Below are 23,029 nucleotides of genomic sequence, written 5' to 3'. Positions count from 1 at the left end.
GGCTGGAGGGGCGGGGTTAAATTAACCAGGCTGGGGGGTGGGGGGGGTTTAAATTAACCAGGCTGGGGGGGCGGGGTTAAATTAACCAGGCTGGAGGGGCAGGGTGGGGGGGGGGTTAAATTAACCAGGCTGGAGGGGCGGGGTTAAATTAACCAGGCTGGGGGGTGGGGGGGGTTTAAATTAACCAGGCTGGGGGGGCGGGGTTAAATTAACCAGGCTGGAGGGGCGGGGGGGGGGGGGGGGGGGGGTTAAATTAACCAGGCTTGGGGGGGGTGGGGGGGGTTAAATTAACCAGGCTTGGGGGAGCGGGGGGGTTAAATTAACCAGGCTGGGGGGGCGGGGGGCGGGGTTAAATTAACCAGGCTGGGGGGGGCGGGGGGGCGGGGTTAAATTAACCAGGCTGGGGGGGGCGCGGGGGCGGGGTTAAATTAACCAGGCTGGGGGGGGCGGGGGGGCGGGGTTAAATTAACCAGGCTGGGGGGGCGGGGTTAAATTAACCAGGCTGGGGGGGGTCGGGGTTAAATTAACCAGGCTGGGGGGGCGGGGTTTAATTAACCAGGCTGGGGGGGCGGGGGGGCGGGGTTTAATTAACCAGGCTGGGGGGGCGGGGGGGCGGGGTTTAATTAACCAGGCTGGGGGGGCGGGGGGGCGGGGTTTAATTAACCAGGCTGGGGGGGCGGGGGGGCGGGGTTTAATTAACCAGGCTGGGGGGGGCGGGGTTAAATTAACTAGGGGGGGGGGGAAAGCAACTGCGACACCAAAGGGCCACATTCAAAGTCCTACTGTTCCAGATTCTTCACTTTCACTTTGTTAAACCGAATTACAATTCGTTGAAAACAGCGAATAATATCTAAACTCCACGACGGAAACACACTCTTTCCCGGATTCGCACAGATCGCCGCAACCGGTGGGGCTGCCAGGATTGCGCCCGCCGATTGCACTTGTATTTTGAACTTTGCGGTTGCGTTTTGAGGAGGGGGAACGGACCGTTCAGACCGAACCGCTGTCGCGAGCCGTAGTTCGTCAGCGGGACAATGTCGGACCAGGGCTCGGAGAGCTCAGGGCAGAGCGTGACGGTGGCTGATGTACAGCTGCTGGTGAAGAAGAAAGATGTCATCGAGGCTCAGATCAAAGCTTACTATGATATTTTGGAGGGGGTGAGTGTGGAAGGAGGTCTCGGCGATACAGCGCCCTCAGGGATCGAGCTGCTTTCACTGCCGGGCATTAGGCAGCAGCGCCAGTGCTGGGGTTTGGCAGCAGCTGTTTACCACCATGTACTGTTCATATTCCACTCAAATATGAGAGTTCTCAGCCCAACAAACTTGGAAAAGCTGATAACTCGAAAACAACCTCCAACTGAGGAACAGCCCCGACTAAGACCATTGCTTCAATACAGCTGAGCAAATTAAATTCCTTTCTTATTCCATTCAGTTTTCAGGATTTTTTTTTTTTACTTTGTGCCAGTCCTCTGCTTTGTGGGAGGATATGAGCTTTTTCCAGTTCATGTTCATGGAGGAGTTTGGAAAACAGCTGGTTTAGGAATGCAGTTCCTCATAAACGCCCTTTATGTTCTTATACTTGGACCAACATCCATCTCTACATCATGCCTTTGTGTGAGAGCACAGGATGCATTTGCACTCTTCCTGTGGTGGAAGGTGTGTGTGTTCTGTGACTACATGTATAAATGTGACTCCACACGTGGGGGGAAGGGGGAATGGGGGGTGCGGGGGGAGAATATTCTCTGACAACTTCTCATGACACTGCTGCCTTTCTGTAGTTGCTTCACTCGTTTACATAGCAATGTGTTATTTTCCAGGCATATGGTGACCTAGCACAATGCAAGCGCCATGGGGATCACCGGGCATGCCTGAAATAAACAGTGCTTGTGCGCATGAATTGCTGTGTGGGGAGGGAATTTGAGCTGTCATTTTTCTCTTGCATAAAGCCTGGCCTAAATCAAAACAAATCATCAGCAACATGCAAATTAGTGAACTACTAAGTATTTAAGTAATCCTAAAATCATCAATTTTCATGGTAGCTACATGAATGGAGGCTGGAAATATGATTGTCCACTTCAAACTTGAACTATTAGCAGATATGTATCAATTACATTTCTTAACTTTTCAAAACTCATTATTCATATATTGCGATGAGTTTCCCATTCTGAAATAACGATTGGGCAGAAAGCTTTCCAGCCCATCTCTGTACAAACCATGATTAAATGAACAAGTGAAAAATCATTTAAGTTCCAGACCCAGACTAAGAAATAGTACAGGAGAATTTAGAGCCCCAACAACCTGCATCCTAGGGATTTAAAAGAGATAGCTGCTCGGATAGTGAATGCATTGATTTTGATCTTCCAGAATTGCTTAGTTTCTAGAACAGTTCCCAAAAAATTAGAAGGTAGCAAACATAACACTGCCATTTAAGGAAAGCGAGAAAACAGGGAACTATCGACCAGTTAGCCTAATGCCAGTAGTGAGCAAAATGCTAGAATCTATTGTTATGGATATGGTAAAAGGGCATATAGAAAATCTTAATAATATGATTAAGCAGAGTCAACTCGGGAAAGGGCAATTGTATTTGACAAATCTGTTAGTTTTTTGAGGATGTAACTAGTAAGGTAGATAACGGGGAATGAATGGATGTGGTGTATTTGGATTTTCAAAAAAGTATTTGGTAAGGTGTCGCACAAGGTTATTACACAAAAATTAGAACTCGTGGGATTGTGGGTAACATCTTAGCACTGATTGAGGATTCGTTAATTGACAAAAAGCAGAGTAGAAATAAATTAGGTGTTTTTGTGTTGGCGGGTTGTAACTAATGGGGTACAACAGAGATCAGTATTTGGGCCTCGGCTATTTATAAACCATATTAATGAATTAGATGAGGGGACTGGGTGTAATGTAACTGAGTTTGCTGACGATACAACGTTATGTGGGAAAGTAAGTGGTGAGGAGGATGCAAAGAGGCAATAGAGAGATAAATGTATGTTGGTTGAGTGGGAAAGAACATTGCAGATAGAATACAATGTGGCAAACTTATCCACTTTGGTAGAAAAATAAAATTAAATATTTTTTGAATGGTGAGATGCTGGGAAATGTTTGTATTCAGAGGTACCTGATGTTCTTACACATAAGCCATAGGAAGTTAACAGGCCAATGCAGCAAGCAATTAGGAAGGCAAATGGTATGTTTGCTTTTTTGTTACTAAGGGATTGGAGTATGAGAGTAAAGGAGTCTTACCACAATTATACGGGGCACTGGTGAGGCTACACCTGGAGCACTGAGGGTAGATTTGGTCTCCTTACCTAAGGAGGAACACCCTTGCCTTAGAAGGAGTGCAACGAAGGTTCACTAGAATGGACAATCCTCTAAATGAGGAGAGATTGAGTAGTCTAGGTTTATATTTCCTGAAGTTTAGAAGAATGAGAGATGATCCAATTGAAACCTATAAAATTATTAAGGGGCTTGACAGGGTAGATGCTGAGAAAATGCTTCTCCTGGCTGGGGAATCTAGAACACAGGATCAGTCTCAGAACAAGGGCTTGCTCATTTAGGACTGAGGCAAGGATAAATTCCTCACTCAAAACCATGTGAATCTTTGGAATTCTCTACCTCTGGGAGCTGTGGATGTTCAGTCGTTGAGTATATTCAAGGTCAATAAATTTTTGGGTATTAAGGGATATGGGGATAGAGTGGAAAGGTGGAGTTCGGATAGGAATCAGCCATAATCTTGCTGAATGATAGAGCAGGCTCAAAGGGCAAAATGGCCTACTCCTGCTCTTATTTCTTAAGTTTCTATGTTGTAAGAGATTATGAAACTTGTCAAATTTTGGCACATTAGAGTTCAGTGGTCACATTTATCTAATACAATGAAATAACCAAACATCAATAAACAGAATACATCCATGTTTCAATGTACCACACCCACAAATTTATTTCTATTATATAAATTCCTGATTCAGGCACACATTTTAAATACATCAGCTTGGATTATATAAAACAAAAACAAAAATACCTGGAAAAACTCAGCAGGTCTGGCAGCATCTATGGAGAGGAAAGTTTCTCTCCGCAGATGCTGCCAGACCTGCTGAGTTTTTCCAGGTATTTTTGTTTTTGTTTTGGATTTCCAGCATCCGCAGTTTTTTGCTTTCAGCTTGGATTATATGATGTAGCAGTACATTTGTTGCTCAAATCATTGAATTATTTATTTATTCAGTGGCATGATGAATAAATGTTAAAGCCATGACAAATTATTTCATGTTATCTCGCATTGGCATTTATTAGAATTACATTATAAAGTTATTGAATGATATAGCACAAAAGGAGGCAATTTGGCCTATCATGCCAATGCCAGCCCTTTGGTAGAGCTATTCAGTTAATCCCACTCCCCTGCTTTTGCCCCACAGCCCTGTATTTTTTTCCCTTTAAGTATTTATCCAATTGTCTTTTGAATGTTATTCTTGAACCTGCTTCCACCAACCACACTTTCAGGCATTGCATTTCAGATCATCATAACTTGCTGTGTTACAAAGTCCATGTGTCTCCTCTGGCTCTTTTGCCAATCACCTTTAAACCCAGTAGTAAATGAAATATGTTGGCATTATGCTGGGCACAGAATAGGAGCAAAACCAGCCAAAAATGATTGTTTTCAAGTATTTCATTGCATTTTAATACTAATTATAGCTGTTGAACCTGTGACTTTTAGCAAAACAGAGCTGGAATGGATGAGCCTTTAGTTGACGTTGAAGGATATCCACGAACAGATATTAATATTTACGAGGTCCGAACAGCCCGACATAATATAATTTGTAAGTAATACTGATATATTTTTTAAATGTTGTAATGTACCAAAATGGAAGTGATTATGCTTTAAGCTATCAATGTTAACAGTTTTCGGTGCAATTAAAAATGAGTACCTGAAGCATGATAATGCTATGAATACAATACTGAGCCCTTCTAATTCAAACTAAAAGCATGGCTGTCATTCAGATTTGTCACCCTCGTGTAGATGATTTTTTTTCAGGCTCGTGACTAGAGTTTGTAAAGGAGTTGCTGTGCCCTATTATTTCACTAACCTTATTGTTAATATGCTATGGATGTTACTTGTTTTCGCAAGGTCTACAAAATGATCATAAAGCCTTGATGAAACAAATTGAGGAAGCACTCCACCAGCTGCATGCACGTGACAAGGAAAAGCATAGACTGGATGATGCAGAAGTTCATCAAGAAGCAATGGAACAGGCGAATAGTGTACCATCTGCTTTTGCCAAAGTAGACACTGTTAGTCCGGGTTCACCTGCCAGTACTTCAGTGAGTATAGAAAACTCTGCAATTACCCAACATTATCTTTAAAATATATTTAATCTTAAACTAAATTATTTTCCATGATTAAATTTTTCTCAATAACAAATGATTGTCAAATGATGTTGCTTGTGCTCTGAAATATTTAAATTAAAGAAGCCACTAGTGTATTTGTTTTCTTTTCAAGCACTGCATTTCTGGTCAGTTGTATACAACAGTTAAGTTCATTTGATGACAGGGTGACCTTTAAATGTTATCCCATCATTTCAGTTGAGGACAATCTGTATTTTGTACTAAAATTTTAATACTTTCTTATAATGTTATGCAGAACTGTTCCTAAAATCCATAAACAGACTTCATTATCAACAGAAAATGCTGGAAAAACTCAGCAGGTCTGGCAGCATCTGTGGAGAGAGAAACAGTTAACATTTCGAGTCCGTATGATTTTTCTTCAGAACTGTACGATTCTGAAGAAGTCATACGGACTTGAAATGTTAACCCTGTTTCTTTCTCCACAGATGTTGCTAGACCTGCTGAGTTTTTCCAGCATTTTCTGTTTTTATTCCAGACTTCCAGCGCCTGCAGGATTTTGCTTTTATCTTACTGTTTATCATCAAGTTGTCTTGGATCCACAAGGAGTTTTAAGGCATAAAGGGCTTTTTATATTGCAAGTATTGAGGAACTGGAGCCAGTATAGCAGGACTGCTGCGGAATAAAATACAGGCAGCTGAAGTTTGCATGTATTGAAGTTTTTAACAGTGTGGCGGACAGCCAGTTGGAATACTCAAGCCTGGTGGTGATAAGGGCAGTGATGAGAGTTTCCACACTAGCTTGGTTGAGACAAGAATGGAGGTAGGTGGTGTTACTGAGGTGGAAGTCTCTTTGATGGAGTAAATATGGGGTCAGAAGTTCATTAAGCTGGGTGCCAAACCTGTGAGTAGTCTGGTTCATCCTGAGGTAGTGGCTGGGGAAAGTGATGGTATTGATTGTTGAGCAACAGAGTTTGTGATTGGAACCATAGACAGTGACTTCAATTTGCCAACATTAACTGGTAGAAGTTGTGGCTCATTCAAGACTGGATGTTGGATATGCAGTCACTGATAGCACAGAGGCAGTGGAAGGATTTGGAGTGGTGGTGGAGAGATAGACCTGGATGTCAACAGTCTACAAGTGCAAACTGATCTATCTTCGAATGATGTTGCCAAAGGGGGACGAATAAGATGAGAAATATCAAGGGACCATGGATAAATCCATAGGAGAAACTTAAGAAGCAATGACCTCTTCAGGCAAGAAGAGAAGTCATACCTGGAGATGTTCTGGTTATGATGGAAAGGTAATTGTGGAATCAACCAAAGGCACTAAGCTGAAATCTGGACAATGATGGAGTGGTGTTGAAGTAAGATGATATAATTGCAGAGAAGACAGGATAGAATAATCCACTACAGTCACAGAGGACGTCAATTGTGACTTTAATTAGGGCTGTTTCAGTGTTGCATTGGGGCAGAAACATGATTGGAGAGACACAAATATGGAGTTGGGGAATTGCTACAAACTTGGGAGGTGACAAGACATTAAGATATTCGAAGAAAATACGGAGATTCGAAATGGGGAAGAAGTTAAAAGACACTATGCCATATGGTTCAGTTAGCCAGTGCATCGTGTGCTGGAATAGAAAATAGGTTTTACACTACTGGAGAGCTAACAGTCCATCTTTCGTTAACTTGAAATTGATTTGTGGTAGCGAATGAGGTTGAGAGGCACAAAGACTGAACTCAATTTCCAAGTGCATCACTACACAAATATTTTGGTGAGGGAACAAATACTGATTGGAAAATAAGTTACAATGGTGTTTGAAAAAGAAGGCAGTTTTAGACATGTAGATTCTTTCTCTTTTTTTTTCTAGGGTTTGCAGGTTGGCGATGAAATTATAGAATTTGGCTCTGTAAATACACGAAACTTTCAAAACTTGCAAAATATTGCCACAGTGGTTCAGCGTAGTGAAGGGGTGAGTACATGTATTATACTTGTGGAAAACACTTGCTTTTTTAATCACATTGGACCATATTCTGGAAAAAATTGAAAATGTTTTAAATTATTTTTTCTTGAATTATTACGGTTTCCTAAATACATTTCAGATTTAATAAGCTTTGGATTTCAGCATAGCTATTACAGTGTTATTATCAATATAAAATCAATGCCGTCCATTAGAATTTTCAAAGAAAATGTAAATGTAGCCTTATTCCAAGTACAATCCATTTGAAAATTATTTCCCCTATTAACTTTCGGCTGAGCCTGCATCATTACTTGGATGCAGGAAAGGGGCAGGCGTGTACCTAGTTCTCTATATTCAATCAGCACTTCATCTAACCAGCTGCTAGAAATTGTGCTCAGTATGTATTGATTTGATCTCTAATTCTCCCGCCTCCTGCTCTAATGCAAAGTGCTCACTTTGGCAATTCCTCCTTCTCATCTCCCTCCACCCCCCCCAAACTACCTGGCAAGATCAGAAACTTGTCAAAGAGAAAGGTGATTAAAAGGTGTTTAAAATTATGAAGGCATAAGACAGAGTAAATAGAGACTACTTCCGGCTACTGAGAGGCCCAAAATGAAGGCCTGTAGATCTGATTAAACATGAGATTTAAGATAGAGAAAAGGACAAATTTGCTTTTGTAGTGGAGCTGACAATTGCAGCATTTAAGAAAAGGTTAGGTGCCGGGAGTTAAGGGATGTGGGAATAGGTGGCAACAAGAAATTATCGGCTTCTGTGGAAAATCTGTGGTTATGCTGAATGGCCTATCTCCTTTTTGTAATTTCTTGTAATTTTATGCCCCTACTGAATGCCACTTAGAAGCAGAAGTAGTAAATAAATTTAACAGAGATCTTAAATATTTTTATTCTTTTTTTTTTTATTCTTTCATGGGATGTTGGTGTTGCTGGCTAGGCCAGCATTTATTGCCCATCCCTAATTGCCCATGAGAAGGTAGTGGTGAGCTGCTGCCATGCATCGCTGCAGTCCATGTGGTGTACATATACCCACAATGCTGGACAGGCTTTGAGGAGTCAGGAGGTGAGTTACTTGCTGCAGAATTCTCAACCTCTGACTTCTTGTAGCCACAGTATTTATATGGCAGACCCTCTTCAGTTTGTGGTCACTGGTAACCCCAGGATGTTGATCGTGCGGGATTCAACGATGGTAATATCATTTGAATGTCATGGGGAAATGGTTGGATTCTCTCTTGTTGGAGATGGTCATTGCCTGGCACTTGAGTGATTCGAATGTAACTATATTTGCTCATCAATAAATTCTGCCATATTCCATTGCATCAGATCTAAAAATGCTGGCAAGAAACCTGTTTCTGTTTTCAAAAGTAATGTGAAAAAGTTAATACACTGATGCAAGAGCAAAGGTAATATTAAATAAAACACAGCATTAAAAAGAATTGAGCACATTGATTTTTCAATTCATACCGACACCTGTGTATTTTGCACAGTTATATATTTAGTTTTTTTAAATTTCCAGAACTGTCTTGACCACCACTGATCCCTAACAGGGGAAATGGTCAGGGATAGAATTATATTTTTGAGCACTGTTAATTTTACTATTCATTTTATAATATCAGCTTGGTTCAATTGGTATTTTGTCCTCTAAACAAAGCTAAAGGTTTAAAATGGGTGTGGGATATCCAAGCTTTTAGTTTTCATGGAGTCTTGCGATCAAGTCCCATGCTTAATGCAGTATTACCATTAATTTATATTTATCTTAAACTTCTGACCCCAATGGACCAAAACACTCAGGTCCATAAAATTCAAAGGAGGCAAACTAGCAAATAATAAATATAAATATGCAAAAGGAAATTTTTAAAAACTTGTATTTATGCAGCAGAGCCTCAGGACATCCTAAAATGCTTCACAGCTAATTAAGTACTTCTGTTGATGTATAGGAAAATGCATCAGTGAATTGATACACATCGAAATTCTACAAACAGCAAGCAGATAAATGTGAATTTATTTTGGCAGAATAAGGAATGTCGGCCAGGACACTGGGAGAACCCCTTGTTCCTTACTTGAATGTTACTATGGCAGCTTTTTTGCTCACCTGAACAGGCAATTAAAGCCTTGGTTTAACGTGTCATCCATATGAACAGTACCTCTGACAGTGTATTACTCCCTTAGTACTGTACTGCTCAATTTGTTGAGTGAGGCTTGAATCTGTAACCTTCTGATTCAGAGGCAAGTGTGTCATTTCCAAATGCAAATAGAACTGAATTGCCTGGGCTTCATTGTCCAATTACCAGTGACGTATAGGGGTTGGACATTGCTGAGTTACACTGACATTTCAGCACAGCACTGAGAATGCACTTCATTGTTTGAAGTGTTGATTTTAGGATAGTTACGAAACTGCTGTCCTATTTGCTGATTCGGAACAGAGCAGGGTATTGTGGTGTCCTCGTCAGAATTCCACCCTCAGCCAACACCAGATTAACTGAATGGGATCTTGTTGTTTACAAAATGGCTGCAATATATGCTAATATAACAGTCGATGCATATCAAATTAACTCATCATATGTAAAATGCTTTGAAATATTCCTAGACGATATAATGAAGCAGTATTTAAATGCAAGTCATTTTTTCTCTTACTGGTTTCCAAGTTATTTGGATCTTTGCAGAACAACAAAGCAATATAATTTTGTCAAATAAAAGTGATTTTTTTGTGAGAGAAATTAAGGTCGTGTTACATTTAACCCTTTAAGGCCAAAATAGCTCATTTCTTCATTTTAAACTATGAAAAAATTAACTTTGCTGATTACGCTGATCTTACATTTAAAAGATGGAAAATGCAATAATCAGACTCTAGGTTTACTAACTAACTTTGTTATCACACTTGTACGGGAATTTAAGCTTGTCTACCATTGATTTACCAAAGTAATATATTTCCTTACAGAAACCTTTAAACATAACAATTATTCGAAATGGACAAAATGTACACATGAGTCTCACACCTCAGCGATGGAGTGGAAGAGGATTGTTGGGGTAGGTTTTACTGCATTGAGATAATTGAGTAAAAACAATACATCAACATTCAACTATAATTCAATATAAAATACAATTGCCTCAAAGTCACTGGAGAGCATTTCATTGTCTTTGAAAAGTTATTTCCCATTCTAAATCTGCATGCAGTGTGCTTGCAAAAAAAGGTTTACTTGCAAAAACATTAAGTCTGAGGATTGGGAGTATTTTGGAAACCAGAAAAGGCCAACAAAACGTTGATTAAAAGGGAAAATATAGAATATGATAATAAACTAGCCAGAAATATAAAATAGATTGTAAGAGTTTCTATAAGTGTATAAAAAGGAAGAGTAGCTAAAGTAAACATTGGCCTCTCAGAAGCAGAGACAGGAGAAATTATCTTGAGGAAATGGCAGAGGCATGGAACAAATATTTTTCTTCACGGTAGAAGGTGCAAGTTTCATACCAGAAATAAACAGTAACCTAGGGGCTAAAAAGTGAGAATGAGAGGCAATCTTATTGTATCCTACAAAATTCTAAAGGGGCTTGATAGGTGGGTGCTGAGAGTAGGGGAATCTAAAACACAGGGGCATAGTCTCAGGATAAGGGACCAATCATTTAGGACTGAGATGAGGGGAAAGAACTTCACTCAAAGGGTTGTGAATCTTTGGAATTCTTTACCCTATGGGTTGTGGATGCTCCATCGTTGAATGCATTTAAGGCTAGGATAGACAGATTTTTGGTGTCTCAGGGAATTGAGGAATATGGGGAGCTGACGGGAAAAATGGAGTTGAAGCCCAAAATCAGCCATGATAGTATTGAATGGTGGAGCAGGCTCAATGGGCAGTGTGGTAATCTCCTGCTCAATTTCTTTTGTTCATGTGCTGCAAGCTGAAACTAAAGGGGCAGTTTTATTGCTAAAAAGGAAGAAAACCAGAATATTTGCGCTGGTCACAAGGCTATGATAGTGTTTTTGCAATGTAGTGACAGCTTTCAGCAGCACTGAATCGTGAAAGAAATTTAGATATATGTTAATCCCTTTAAATCAGAACCTTCAAAAACCCTTCATTGGAAAAGGGCAACTGTTCATAATTATTTCTATCTTTTAAGACAAATTGGTTATCTGTGTCTTTGTTTAATATACCATCTAGTATTTTTGTAAGGTTTTTTTTGTAGAAATTGATAGCTCATTTTTAATAGTGTTACCTTTTTCTAAGATTGAAAGAATTAAGATTTGTTCAGAAGTAATTAAAAACTATTAAGTAATCCATCAATTGAGTTTGAAGTTTTTATTACAAAAAACAATGTTTTCAAATATTTTAAAGCAATAGCAGCAGAAGTCTAATTTTTGATTGAAATATTTAGAGATTCTTTGATAGCATTCAAAGCTCAATTAATTTTCTTTCAATTGCCAAGTTTCTGTGTTACAAGCTAAGATAATTTCTTGGGTAAAGTGATACTAGTAAGTCCTATCTGAGTATTGTGTGTTCAGGGATGTGCTTGTACTGCCCAACACCTATAATAGATATACCTTTAATAGGTATGTAGCAATGTACCTACAGTATTTGTTTGTGACCTGACTGAATATTTCTTTTACAAGTGTGCTTTTTCAGTCTTGTTGGTAGACCTAAAAGAGCATTTAGTAAGATGAGGTCTGACGATAATGCTAGATTTATTTATTTCACAGCAAATGAACAAACAGACCAGCAGTTATGATCAGATTCACTTAATTCAATCAGTATCATTTGTCTTTGCATAATAATAATAATTAACAAAATACACTTTCCTAGATTGATAGGTTGTCTTATAACACTTAAACAAAACATCTCCTAACAGGTCTGCTGCTTGCTACTCCTGAGCTTAGCGAAAGCTTGCCCCAGTATCTTTCTATCTGAAGACCCAACTGATAGCCTGTCTTTGTCTCTCTTTTATCTGCCTCTGTTCATAGCCAAAAAAGAACAAAGACATTCCAACACAATGGGTTTAAGTGTTTATTGATTCCCTGAGACAGGCTAACTAATTGTTTATTTATTTACATTCTATTGGGAAATAATCTCAAAGCTAGTTTAATAGCATTTTAATTGCCAGCAGTCTGTGTCTTTTTTATATGAATACACTATAATTTAAAAAACCAAAGCTATAAAAATAACTTTCTGGCCTCAATTAACTGCCCCATGACAGGTGGGAGAAAGTTGTTTGTGGGTGCGGAACTGGTTGAAGGCTTAAGTATTGGGAGACTATGTCCCCAACACACCTGCCACCTTTTCTTTGACAGAAGATATCGAGGCATCCTTTGGTGGAGCACTTGATTAAAATTAAATCAGGCTTCCTGCTGCAATTGGGAACCTGATTTCAAATCTGCTGCGTGTGTTTCTCAGGGGTTGGGGTCGGGAAACTTGGCAATGAAAGAGAGGTGAGAGATGCTGGCTCCACAAGCTGAGTGCTTTCTTCCCTCCTTGTGGGCCAGGAAGATTAGGAGTGCACACCCAGGCCCCTTCAGGGAGCCTTCAGCCTCTCCCATACCAATCTCTGCCTCTTTCCCTCCTCCTGCCCGGATCGCGGCCTGTCTCTTTCTCCCTTGCTCACCAACTGTTTGCTGACTTCCCAGTCCCAATTGCCATGGGACGTCTCTCAAGAGTCTCTAGCTGTAGCCTCCTGCAGCTATTGTTGTTCCCTGCCTGCCAGTTGGGGTGGGCTGCGTACTCCAAGCTGCAACTGTGTCTTCAGCCCTTCAGTAGTACATAGTACGTGCAAATCAGAGATCACTAAATAAGTTTTCAAGTGTTTTGATACACTTTACTTCCAAAATATTTGGTAGTGTAATATGTAATTTAATATCTGTTAAAGAAGGCATTTAATATTTGAATAGAATATAATTCACATGATCGATTTCTCTTTTTCCAGGTGTAATATTATTCCTTTGCAGAACTAAATGTCGATTTCGCATGAGAAAATCTTCACTTACAGCAAAATGTTCACACTACAGTAATGTGAAAATTGGAACAAAGCTGGATATTGGAACATTAGGGCTACCTATTTCAGTCATAGGTTTTGAATTCATCTAACTTGAATTTAACGTAGACATTTTCTTTGATTCTGGTATAAGTTTTTCTCGTATTACATTTTTTTTGGATTCAATTTTAAACCCTCATAGTTTTTGTCACCATATCATTCTTCTACTACTAGGATGTTAAGACTGTCACAGCCTTTGTCATTGCTACAGTATATTATCAGATATGAGAACGGATGAAAGGTTGAATTGATTTCTCTTGCTGTTTATTTCCACTTTTTGCTCCCCACCTCAACTCTCATCCCCATTCTGGTGTGATGAGTAGTAAATTTCTAATCCTAGGCATATGGATTTCAAACTCAGGATATTATGGGCTTCAAAGTTAAAGCATTTTGATCATTTAGTAGGATTGTTGGTATAATACCTGCTGTGGGAATAGGTCAAGTGCATAGTTGAATATAGAAGTGTTTCAGTACACTTATGCAACACTTTGATGTACAAAATTGAAAATACTGTGTTTTTAAAAGAAAGAAAATAGAAATGCATAGCTACTGAACTTTGACATGTGTTAAGACTCACAAATGTTTGAATTGACTTTTTTTTAATACTGGTTAAATGATTTTTTTGGATCTTTACACTTTCAAAGTGCTGAATATTGATTTGTATTTCATATAAATATAGAAGCAGTTTATGATTAAAATAAACTCCGTGTGTGACAAGGTTTTGTTTGAAGTATTTGGAATTCATATATTTGATAGAATTAAATGTGATGATGCTGATGGCTAAATCCCCTGATGAGGTTATGTGCTGATCATTCCTTTCCCTTCATGGAAAAAATATTGTTCTCAAGTTTTTATAATAGTTGCGCTAGGGTGGGGAAGGACTTCTGTGTTCTACCATTTGGACTAGATTCTAATCCAACCAAAGCTGTATTTAACCTTCCACACCATCACTGTGAACCATTGAATATATCATTTGATTTTAACAGAATAAATCTCTCAAACTTATGTTTGACAAAGCAAATCATAATGTGAGCATCTGTTTACCCCCAAAATGCCAACTTTGTGGATCATAGAATAGTACATCACCAAAGGCAGCCATTCAGCCTATAGAGCCTGCACTGGCACTTGAATCCAGTTTGTCCAACTCCCCTGCTCTTTTTCCATATTCCTGCAATTTTTTTCTCCTTCAAATAGCTACCCAATTACCTTTTTGAAGGCTACTATCGAATCTTTATCCACTACCATGTGCATCCTAAATCCTAATCACTCATTGTGCAAATGTTTTCCTCATGTCGCCTTTGGAACTTTAGCCGATCACCTTAAATCTGTGTCCTCTAATTATTGGCCCTTGAACTATTGGAAACTCTTTATTTGCTCTATCTAAACTCTTCATGGTTTTAAACACCTCTATCAAATATCTTCTAAGCCTTTTCTCATCTAAAGTTGATAACCCCAGCTTCTCTAGTCTCTCAGCGTAACTGTGATTTCATGATCATTTTTCCTCACATTTCTCCCCAAAGGTGCTGCCTGTTACTCGGGCATTGTTTTACAGGCACCGAGAACTGTCTGTTACCACCAGTCTTAGCAAATCCTTTTTAAATATGTATTGGTCATTTGCCGTGATGGGATAAAATAATTACTAGACTTGAGAGTTCATGTGGCATGTGTGGCATTTCTGAAATTGTACATGTTTTGAAGTTTTTTTGTGACTGAGCGCGATTAACAAAATTTGAGAATAAATCTGAAGTGCATTTAACTAGCGATTTTAGTCTAATTTAAGTGTCTCCAATTCAAGATTGGTTTTACTCAAAATTGCCATATGTCTTGTGGAATTGTAGAATCTTACAGGACAGAAAGAGGCCATTTGGCTTTCATGTTATCAGCAGTGAAGCTGACTTCAAAGAAAGCTACCCACAAAGACCTCCGATTCTCTGGTCTGCATTTCACTGTTCTTATGTTAATTTGAATATGACGCTGAGTCAAGGGGATCTCACGGCAACAGTGATGGCGTCAAGCATGGAAAGCAGCCAATCACATTGAAGAATTCTCTAGAAAACCAGGAAGTAAAATGCACCGATTATCAGCCACTTTTTACAGAGTGAAATAAAGATTGGCACATGCATAATTGGAAGTTGAAATATCAAAACCTCTTTTAAATTTATTTTTATTATATTACTAAATAATAAATATTTTATCTTAGCGGAAAAATTCGACATTGCACAAATATAAAATTATTTTCCCAGGGCTAGAGATGTTCTTCAGAAGTTGTTATGCCATTAGAAATACAATGATAAAAACAGAATTACCTGGAAAAACTCAGCAGGTCTGGCAGCATCGGTGGAGAAGAAAACAGTTGACGTTTCGAGTCCTCACGACCCTTCGGCAGAACTGAAGTATAGTTAGGAGAGAGGTGAAATATAAGCTGGTCTAAGGTGGGGGGCGGGGGGAGAGAGAAGTTGAGGGTGGGGTCGTTGTAGGGATAAGCAAGCAGTGATAGGAGCAGATAATCAAAAGATGTCACAGACAAAAGGATCAAAGAGGTGTTGAAGGTGGTGATATTATCTAAGAAAAGTGCTAATTAAGAATGGATGGCAGGACACTCAAGGTACAGCTCTAGTGGGGGTGGGGTGGACAGACTAACAAAGTATTAGTTGTAGATTTAAAAATAATGGAAAAAGGTGGGATAAGAAGAATCTATATAAATTATTGAAAAAAAAAGGGGGAGGGGGAAGAAACGAGGTGGGGATGGGGGGAGGGGGAGTTTAAGATCTAAAGTTGTTGAATTCAAAATTCAGCCCGGAAGGCTGTAAAGTGCCTAGTCGGAAGATGAGGTGCTGTTCCTCCAGTTTGCGTTGGGCTTCACTGGAACAATGCAGCAAGCCAAGGACAGATATGTGGGCAAGAGAACAGGGTGGAGTGTTAAAATGGCAAGCGACAGGGAGGTTTGGGTCTTTCTTGCGGACAGACCGCAGGTGTTCTGCAAAGTGGTGGCCCAGTTTACGTTTGGTCTCTCCAATGTAGAGGAGACCGCATTGGGAGCAACGAATGCAGTAGACTAAGTTAGGGGAAATGCAAGTGAAATGCTGCTTCACTTGAAAGGAGTGTTTGGGCCCTTGGACGGTGAGGAGAGAGGAAGTGAAGGGGCAGGTGTTGCATCTTCTGTGTGGGCATGGGGAGGTGCCATAGGTGGGAGTTGAGGAGTAGGGGGTGATGGAGGAGTGGACCAGGGTGTCCCGGAGGGAATGATCCCTACGGAATGCCGCCAGGGGGGATGAAGGGAAGATGTGTTTGGTGGTGGCATCATGCTGGAGTTGGCAGAAATGGCGGAGGATGATCCTTTGAATGCGGAGGCTGGTGGGGTGATAAGTTATCCCTACAACCACCACACCCTCAACTTCTCCCTCCCCCCGCCCCCCACCTTAGACCAGCTTATATTTCACCCCTCTCCTAACTATACTTCAGTTCTGCCGAAGGGTCGTGAGGACTCGAAACGTCAACTGTTTTCTTCTCCACCTATGCTGCCAGACCTGCTGAGTTTTTCCAGGTAATTCTGTTTTTGTTTTGGATTTCCAGCATCCGCAGTAGCTTTTAGCTAGAAATACAATGATGCCTCATTAACAGGTTTCATCAGGTTTTTTAACATTTGTATTACTGCATAAAAGGGGAAGTTCTTGTCAGTTTAATTATTTCTGATTGATTTCCGTTTGTGGAGACCTCAGCAGTATACCCTATAGAGAAACGTTGAATCACTGACTGCAATTTCTGGATTTCAGTGTTCACACGTGCAGATTCCAGAAGTCTCTAAGTTTCAGAGGAGTAATGATGGCAAACGCTAAAAGTTTCACTGTCATTACTACTGCAAAATCCGGACTGTTGTGTTGATGTCCTGAAGCGGGTATTTGAGCCTTTTGAGCAAGATGAAAGTGCAAACACTGAGCCAAGGTGACAACTTCAGGTGCTGTATAATGTATGATGAGACTTCGTTCAATGTGAGAATAGCTGAGCTGTATGGGTTTGCATACATGGCAGTCACTGTATTCTAAAAATAATCATTGTGTGAAGCTTTCAGGTGTTCAGCAATATGAAAAGGCAGTGTGTATATATATGCGATAAATTTTGACCTAATTTATTTATCTCATTTCCATTTTAGTCAAACTTGATTACTTCTCATGTGTGGCTTTGCACTTCGTCTTTTAAAATTGTTAACACCTACGCAAAACATATAACGAAAATGCAAGAACTAAAGGAAAAAGCAATATTGACCTCAGTTTTGTAGAGAATTGAAAGATTCTCTTAACTATAGGAGGATGCTTGTATCTATTGCATCCTATTACCTCTGATTAACTTAAACACAACCTATGCTTCAATTCTTTGTATCTGACAATTAATATTGGAAAATTGCCCCTTTTGGTCGTTATATTCCTTGGTTAAATTTTCTAATTGTATAAGCTTTTTCTGTGTTGATGCAATGCTTTTAGGGGGTATCCTTTGCATCTACTGTTAAAATAATCGAATTCCTAGCTTATATGGCACTGAAAGGAAAGTCAGTCTCATGAAAATAATTGGAAGTCGAGCCATAAAAAAATTTACGCAGTAGAAAGCATTTTTTATTTATTTACAATCAACTCAAATGTAAACTGTATTGAAACAACCTTACATCTGATGTCACCATGGTGAAACAACATAAGCATATTTTGGGTGCCCTTGTTCTCCTTCTTCAAACAACAAACACACTTCAGTGAAAACAGTATTATTTTAATGCAATGGACTGCGGTATATCATTAAAGCTCGCTCCAAATTGGATAGATGGGAAGTAATCTAATACTGAACATGTTACTTAAATCAATTATTTTCTGATTGTTTTGTGAATCTTACGTTTGCCATTGATGTTTTAAGTGAATATGTATATAGTAAATGCAACTGGCCAAAAAATTTAAACATCCATGGGATGGATACATTGACCTGTATTGTGAGCCTGGAATGAGATGTTTACTCAATTCGTCACAATACATGCGTGGTCCAATCAGCGACGTAGAAACCGTGAGGTCACAGTCCGACCAGCGTCCATGGCAACTAGTTCGTTGTTATCTGTATCCGAGCAACAGCATGAATGGAAAGTGAGCTGAGGCCTTGCTGGGAGAAGCCTTTTTTAAGTACAGAACCCGGCAGGTAAGCGATGATTATCCTAAAGCGGGAGGGTTTGGCGAAATTATTGTCTGATGAAATTATTCTCCGTGTGACTGTCTGCCAGTACCTCTCCAACTCAGCAACTATACCCAGCCTCAGGAGAGTGGCCCTTTCAATCTCTTCCATAAGGAAATCAAGCCTAATCTTGGACAGGCATATGTGCTACTTACTGTTTGGGTAACATTTTATTTTTGCCGTATTTATATTTATCTTTTCTAAACAAAACCCGTAAGGAGAAGGGAGGCAGGGGCTTAGTGGTAGTGGCACTGGACAAGTAATCCTTTCTTGGGGCCATGGGTTTAAATCCCACCATGGCAGCTGGTGGAATTTAAATTCAGTTAATAGATTTGGAATTAAAAAGCTAGCATCGGTAATAATGACCATGAAACCATTGTCGATTGTCGTAAAAACCCATCTGGTTCACTAATGCCCTTTAGGGAAGAAAATCTGTCTTTACCTTGTCTTACTTACATGTGACTCCAGACTCTCAGCAATGTGGTTGACTCTTAAATGCCCTCTGAAATGGCCTAGCAAGCCACACAGTTGTATGAAACCATCGCAAAGCCTTCAGACAGGAATAAAACTGGACAGATCACATGGCATCGACCTCGGCACCAGAAATGACAATAGCAAATCCAGCCTTGTCGACCTTGCAAAGTCTTCATTAATAACATCTGGGGGCTTGCGCCAAATTGGGAGAACTGTCTCACGGAATAGTCAAGCAACAGCCTGACATAGTCGTACTCATGGAATCATGCCTTACAGACAATGTCCCTGACACCACCATCATCATCCTGGGTACGTCCTGTCTAGGACAGACACACCAGAGGTGGCAGCACAATGGTATACAGTTGGGAGGGAGTTGCCCAGGAAGTTCTAAAAATCGACTCTGGCCCCCGTGAAGCCTCATGGCATCAGGTCAAACATGAGCAAGGAAACGTCCTGTTGATTACCACTTAACACCCTCCCTCGGCTGATGAATTAGTACCCCTCCAGGTCGAGCCACTTGGAGGAAGCACTGAGGATGGCAAAGGCACAGAATGTACTCTGGGTGAGGGACTTCAATGTTCATCACCAAGAATGGCTTGGTAGCACCACTACTGACTGAGCTGGCTGAATCCTAAAGGACAGAGCTGCTAGATTGGGTCTGCGATAGGTGGTGAAGGAACCAAAAAGAGGGAAAAGCCTACTTGACCTCATCCTCACCAATCTACCTGCTGCAGATGCATCTGTCCATGACAGTATTGGTAGGAGTGACCACTACATAGTCCTTGTGGAGACAAAGTCCTCTCTTCACATTAAGGATCCCCTGTATTGTGTAGTGTGGCACTACAATCATACTAAATGGGATAGATTTTGAACTGATCTAGCGACTCAAAACTGGACATCCATGAGGCGCTATGGGCTGTCAGCAGCAGCAGAATTGTATACAACCACAGTCTGTAATCTCATGACCTGGCATATCCCCCACTGTAACTTTACCATCAAACTGGGGGATCAACCCTGGTTCAATGAAGAGTGCAGGAGGGCATGCCAGGGGCAGCACCAGGCCTACCAAAAAATGAGATGTCAGCCTGGTGAAGCTACAACATAGGACTATTTGTATGCCAAACAGCGAAAGGAGCATGCAATAGACAGCTAAGTGATCCCACAACCAACGGACCAGATCTAAGCTCTGCAGTCCAGCCACATCCACATCCAGTTGTGATGGTGGTGGACAATTAAACAACTCACTGGAGGAGGACGCTCCACAGATATCCCTATCCTCAAGGATGGGGGAGCTCAGCACATCACTGCAAAAGACAAGGCTGAAGCATTTGCCACGATTTTCAGCCAGAAGTGCGGGGTGGATGATCCATCTCGGCCTCCTTCTGAAGCCCCCAGCATCACAGCTGCCAGTCTTCAGCCAATTTGATTCACTTCATGTGATATCAAGAAATGGCTGAAGGCGCTGGACACTGCAATGGCTTTGGGTCCTGACAACATTCCAGCAATAGTACTGAAGACTTGTGCTCCAGAACTAGCTGTGCCCTGAGCCAAGCTGTTCCAGTACAGCTACAACACTAGCATCTACCTAGCAATGTGGAAAATATGTCCTGTCCATAAAAAGCAGGACAAATCCAACCTGGGCAATTACTGCCCCATGAGTCTACTCTCGATCATCAGTAAAGTGATGGAAGGTCACTTTGACAACCCTCAGAGGTGCTGGCCAATGAAAGATCAGCGGTTCCTCTTTGTTGTCAGCACCACTGGGGGAGCAGTGGTAGCTACTCCCAATGCACCTACTAGAGGCCCAGGAGACTAAGGGATCCATGCCACAGGTGAGTGAGGGCAGGATGGGAGTTGCGAGGAGGGGGTGACTAGCTAGGAAGAGTAGGAGGGTTAGAAGAAAGGGCAGAGGGGTGGCTTTTAACAGGCTCTTCTTCTGAGTACCAGGTCCCTCGATCAGGTGCTGTGCCTGACAATGAGGAACCTCTTCAGGAGCCCATAAGCCCATTCATCCCACATGGCAACTGCCTGTCTGCCACTGGTTGAATACCAGCAATGGTGGGATGAGGCCCTTAAGTGGGTATCAATGGCATCAGGGTGGGAAGGCTGTCCAGTAGCTTTCCCACACCAGACAAATGGGGCAGAGGCAGGAAGGCAGCGGGGTCCCCACCCTGCATCTTCGTGCCCAATTAAATGCCCTTCTACCTTCAAACGCACCTTTGGGGATGGCATTAAATTCCACCCACTGAGATTCATGATCAAGATGGGTGGCATTATGGCTGCCTTAGATTGGACCTTGGACAATGACCATCAGCAACAGCAACAGACTGCTGTGGAGAGACTTGTAGGTGGTCAGCAGAATGCAGCTTTTCCTTATTCTTTCATGGAATGTGAGCATCACTGACAAGGCCAGCATTTGTTTGTCTATCCCTAATTGATCTTGAGAGCTGCCTTCTTGAACTGCTATAGCCCATCTGGTGTAGGTACACCCACAGTGTCATTAGGAAGGGTAGTCCAGGTTTTTGACCCAGCGACAATGAGGGAATGGTATTATAGTTCCAAGTCAAGATAGCGTGTGACTTGTAGGAAAAATTACAGGTGATTGTGTTCCCATGTGTCTGCTGCCCTTGAGTGACTATTAATGAACCAGGCTGTACAGGCAGAAACTCGGTTTCCTTGACCTCTAAGAGGAGCAGTGTTCCCGGAGGCTCGGATGGTTGTATCAGGTGGTGCCAGACGTCTGCAACCTCCTAGAAGAAGACTTGCTCCTGTTTGGACCTGGTGGTTACGCATTACCAGTGACTGTGAAAGTGGCCACTGCCCTCAATCTTTTTGCCTCTGGATCTTTCCAGATGCTATCCGAGAAATATTCAGGATCTCCCAGTTAACTTCACATAAATACAGGTGGATTGTTTCCCATGGCTTGCAATTAAGTAAACTTTGCCTGTGGTGGCACCATCAGCTTGAGCAGCCACTCGAGTTGGCATTTTGGGCTGGCTCCCACAGGTCCATGCATCAATGACTGCTGTTATGCCCCTGAACCCTAAGTTTTTGGTACGATTCAGTTAGAGACCAGTAACTTTTTTGTTTAAAGCAGACGAACATTGAGATCCTAGGTACTTACAAAGAGAATAAAGCCTCAAGATTCGGCGGTTTTTGAACATTTTACAACGCATGCTCAGAAAGATAAAACAATTTACAATATCTATCCTATGTTAATCCTGAATGTTAAAGTATGAGGGACATGTGAATGAACAGGCAAAATGTGGTCTAACACCCACACTACACATTAAATAGCAAATGCCCCTGCACATTAACTGGCAAATAACCAGAAAGGCACAGATTTAAAATAAAAACAGAGGTGACGTCAGGAAAAATAATTTATGTAGCAACTTGTTATTTATTTTTATATTCATTCATGGGGCGTGGCCGTTGCTGGCCAAGCCAGCATTTATTGCCCATCCCTAATTGCCCTTGGGAAGGTGGTGATGAGCTGCCTTTTTGAACTCCTGCAGTCCATGTGGTGTAGGTACACCCACAGTGCTGTTAGGGAGGGAGTTCCAGGATTTTGACCTGGCGACAGTGAAGGAATTGCAATATATTTCCAAGTCAGGATGGTGAGTGGCTTGGAGGGAAACTTGCAGGTGGTGGTGTTCCCATGTATCTGCTGCCTTGTCCTTCTGATTGGGTTTGGAAGGTGCTGTCTGAGGAGTCTTGGTGAGTTGTGCAGTGCATCTCGTAGATGGTTACACACTGCTGCCACTGTGCGTCAGTGTGGGGGGAGTGAATGTGGATGGGATGTCAATTAAGCGGACTGCTTTGTCCTGAATGGTGTCAAGCTTCTTGAGTGTTGTGGGAGTTGCACTCATCCAGACAAATGGAGAATATTCCATCACACTCCTGATTTGTGCCTTGTAGATAGTGGACAGGCTTTGGGGAGTCAGGAGGTTACTTGCCACTTGTCAGTCCAAGCCTAGATATTGTTCAATTCTTGCTGCATTTGGACATGGACTGCTTCAGTATCTGAG

At 41.2% G+C, this 23,029-nt stretch overlaps 1 protein-coding gene across 1 annotated transcript; it reads left to right on the top strand.

Moving 5' to 3' along the window:
- Positions 1-706: 706 nt before the first annotated feature.
- On the top strand, positions 707-15,081 carry psmd9 (proteasome 26S subunit, non-ATPase 9). The gene is made up of 6 exons (XM_078554145.1): positions 707-1,157; positions 4,711-4,813; positions 5,122-5,315; positions 7,210-7,311; positions 10,249-10,337; positions 13,218-15,081. Exons 1-6 carry the CDS (start codon positions 1,035-1,037, stop codon positions 13,243-13,245), a joined length of 639 nt encoding a protein of 212 aa, XP_078410271.1. The 5' UTR covers positions 707-1,034; the 3' UTR covers positions 13,246-15,081.
- The last annotated feature ends 7,948 nt before the right edge of the window (positions 15,082-23,029 follow it).

Source organism: Cetorhinus maximus, chromosome 12, assembly GCF_964194155.1.
Source record: "Cetorhinus maximus chromosome 12, sCetMax3.hap1.1, whole genome shotgun sequence".
In the NCBI taxonomy this organism is placed as follows: Eukaryota; Metazoa; Chordata; class Chondrichthyes; order Lamniformes; family Cetorhinidae; genus Cetorhinus; species Cetorhinus maximus.
Note: the sequence above shows the minus strand (reverse complement) of the source record. Positions and strands in the feature narration are given on the sequence as shown.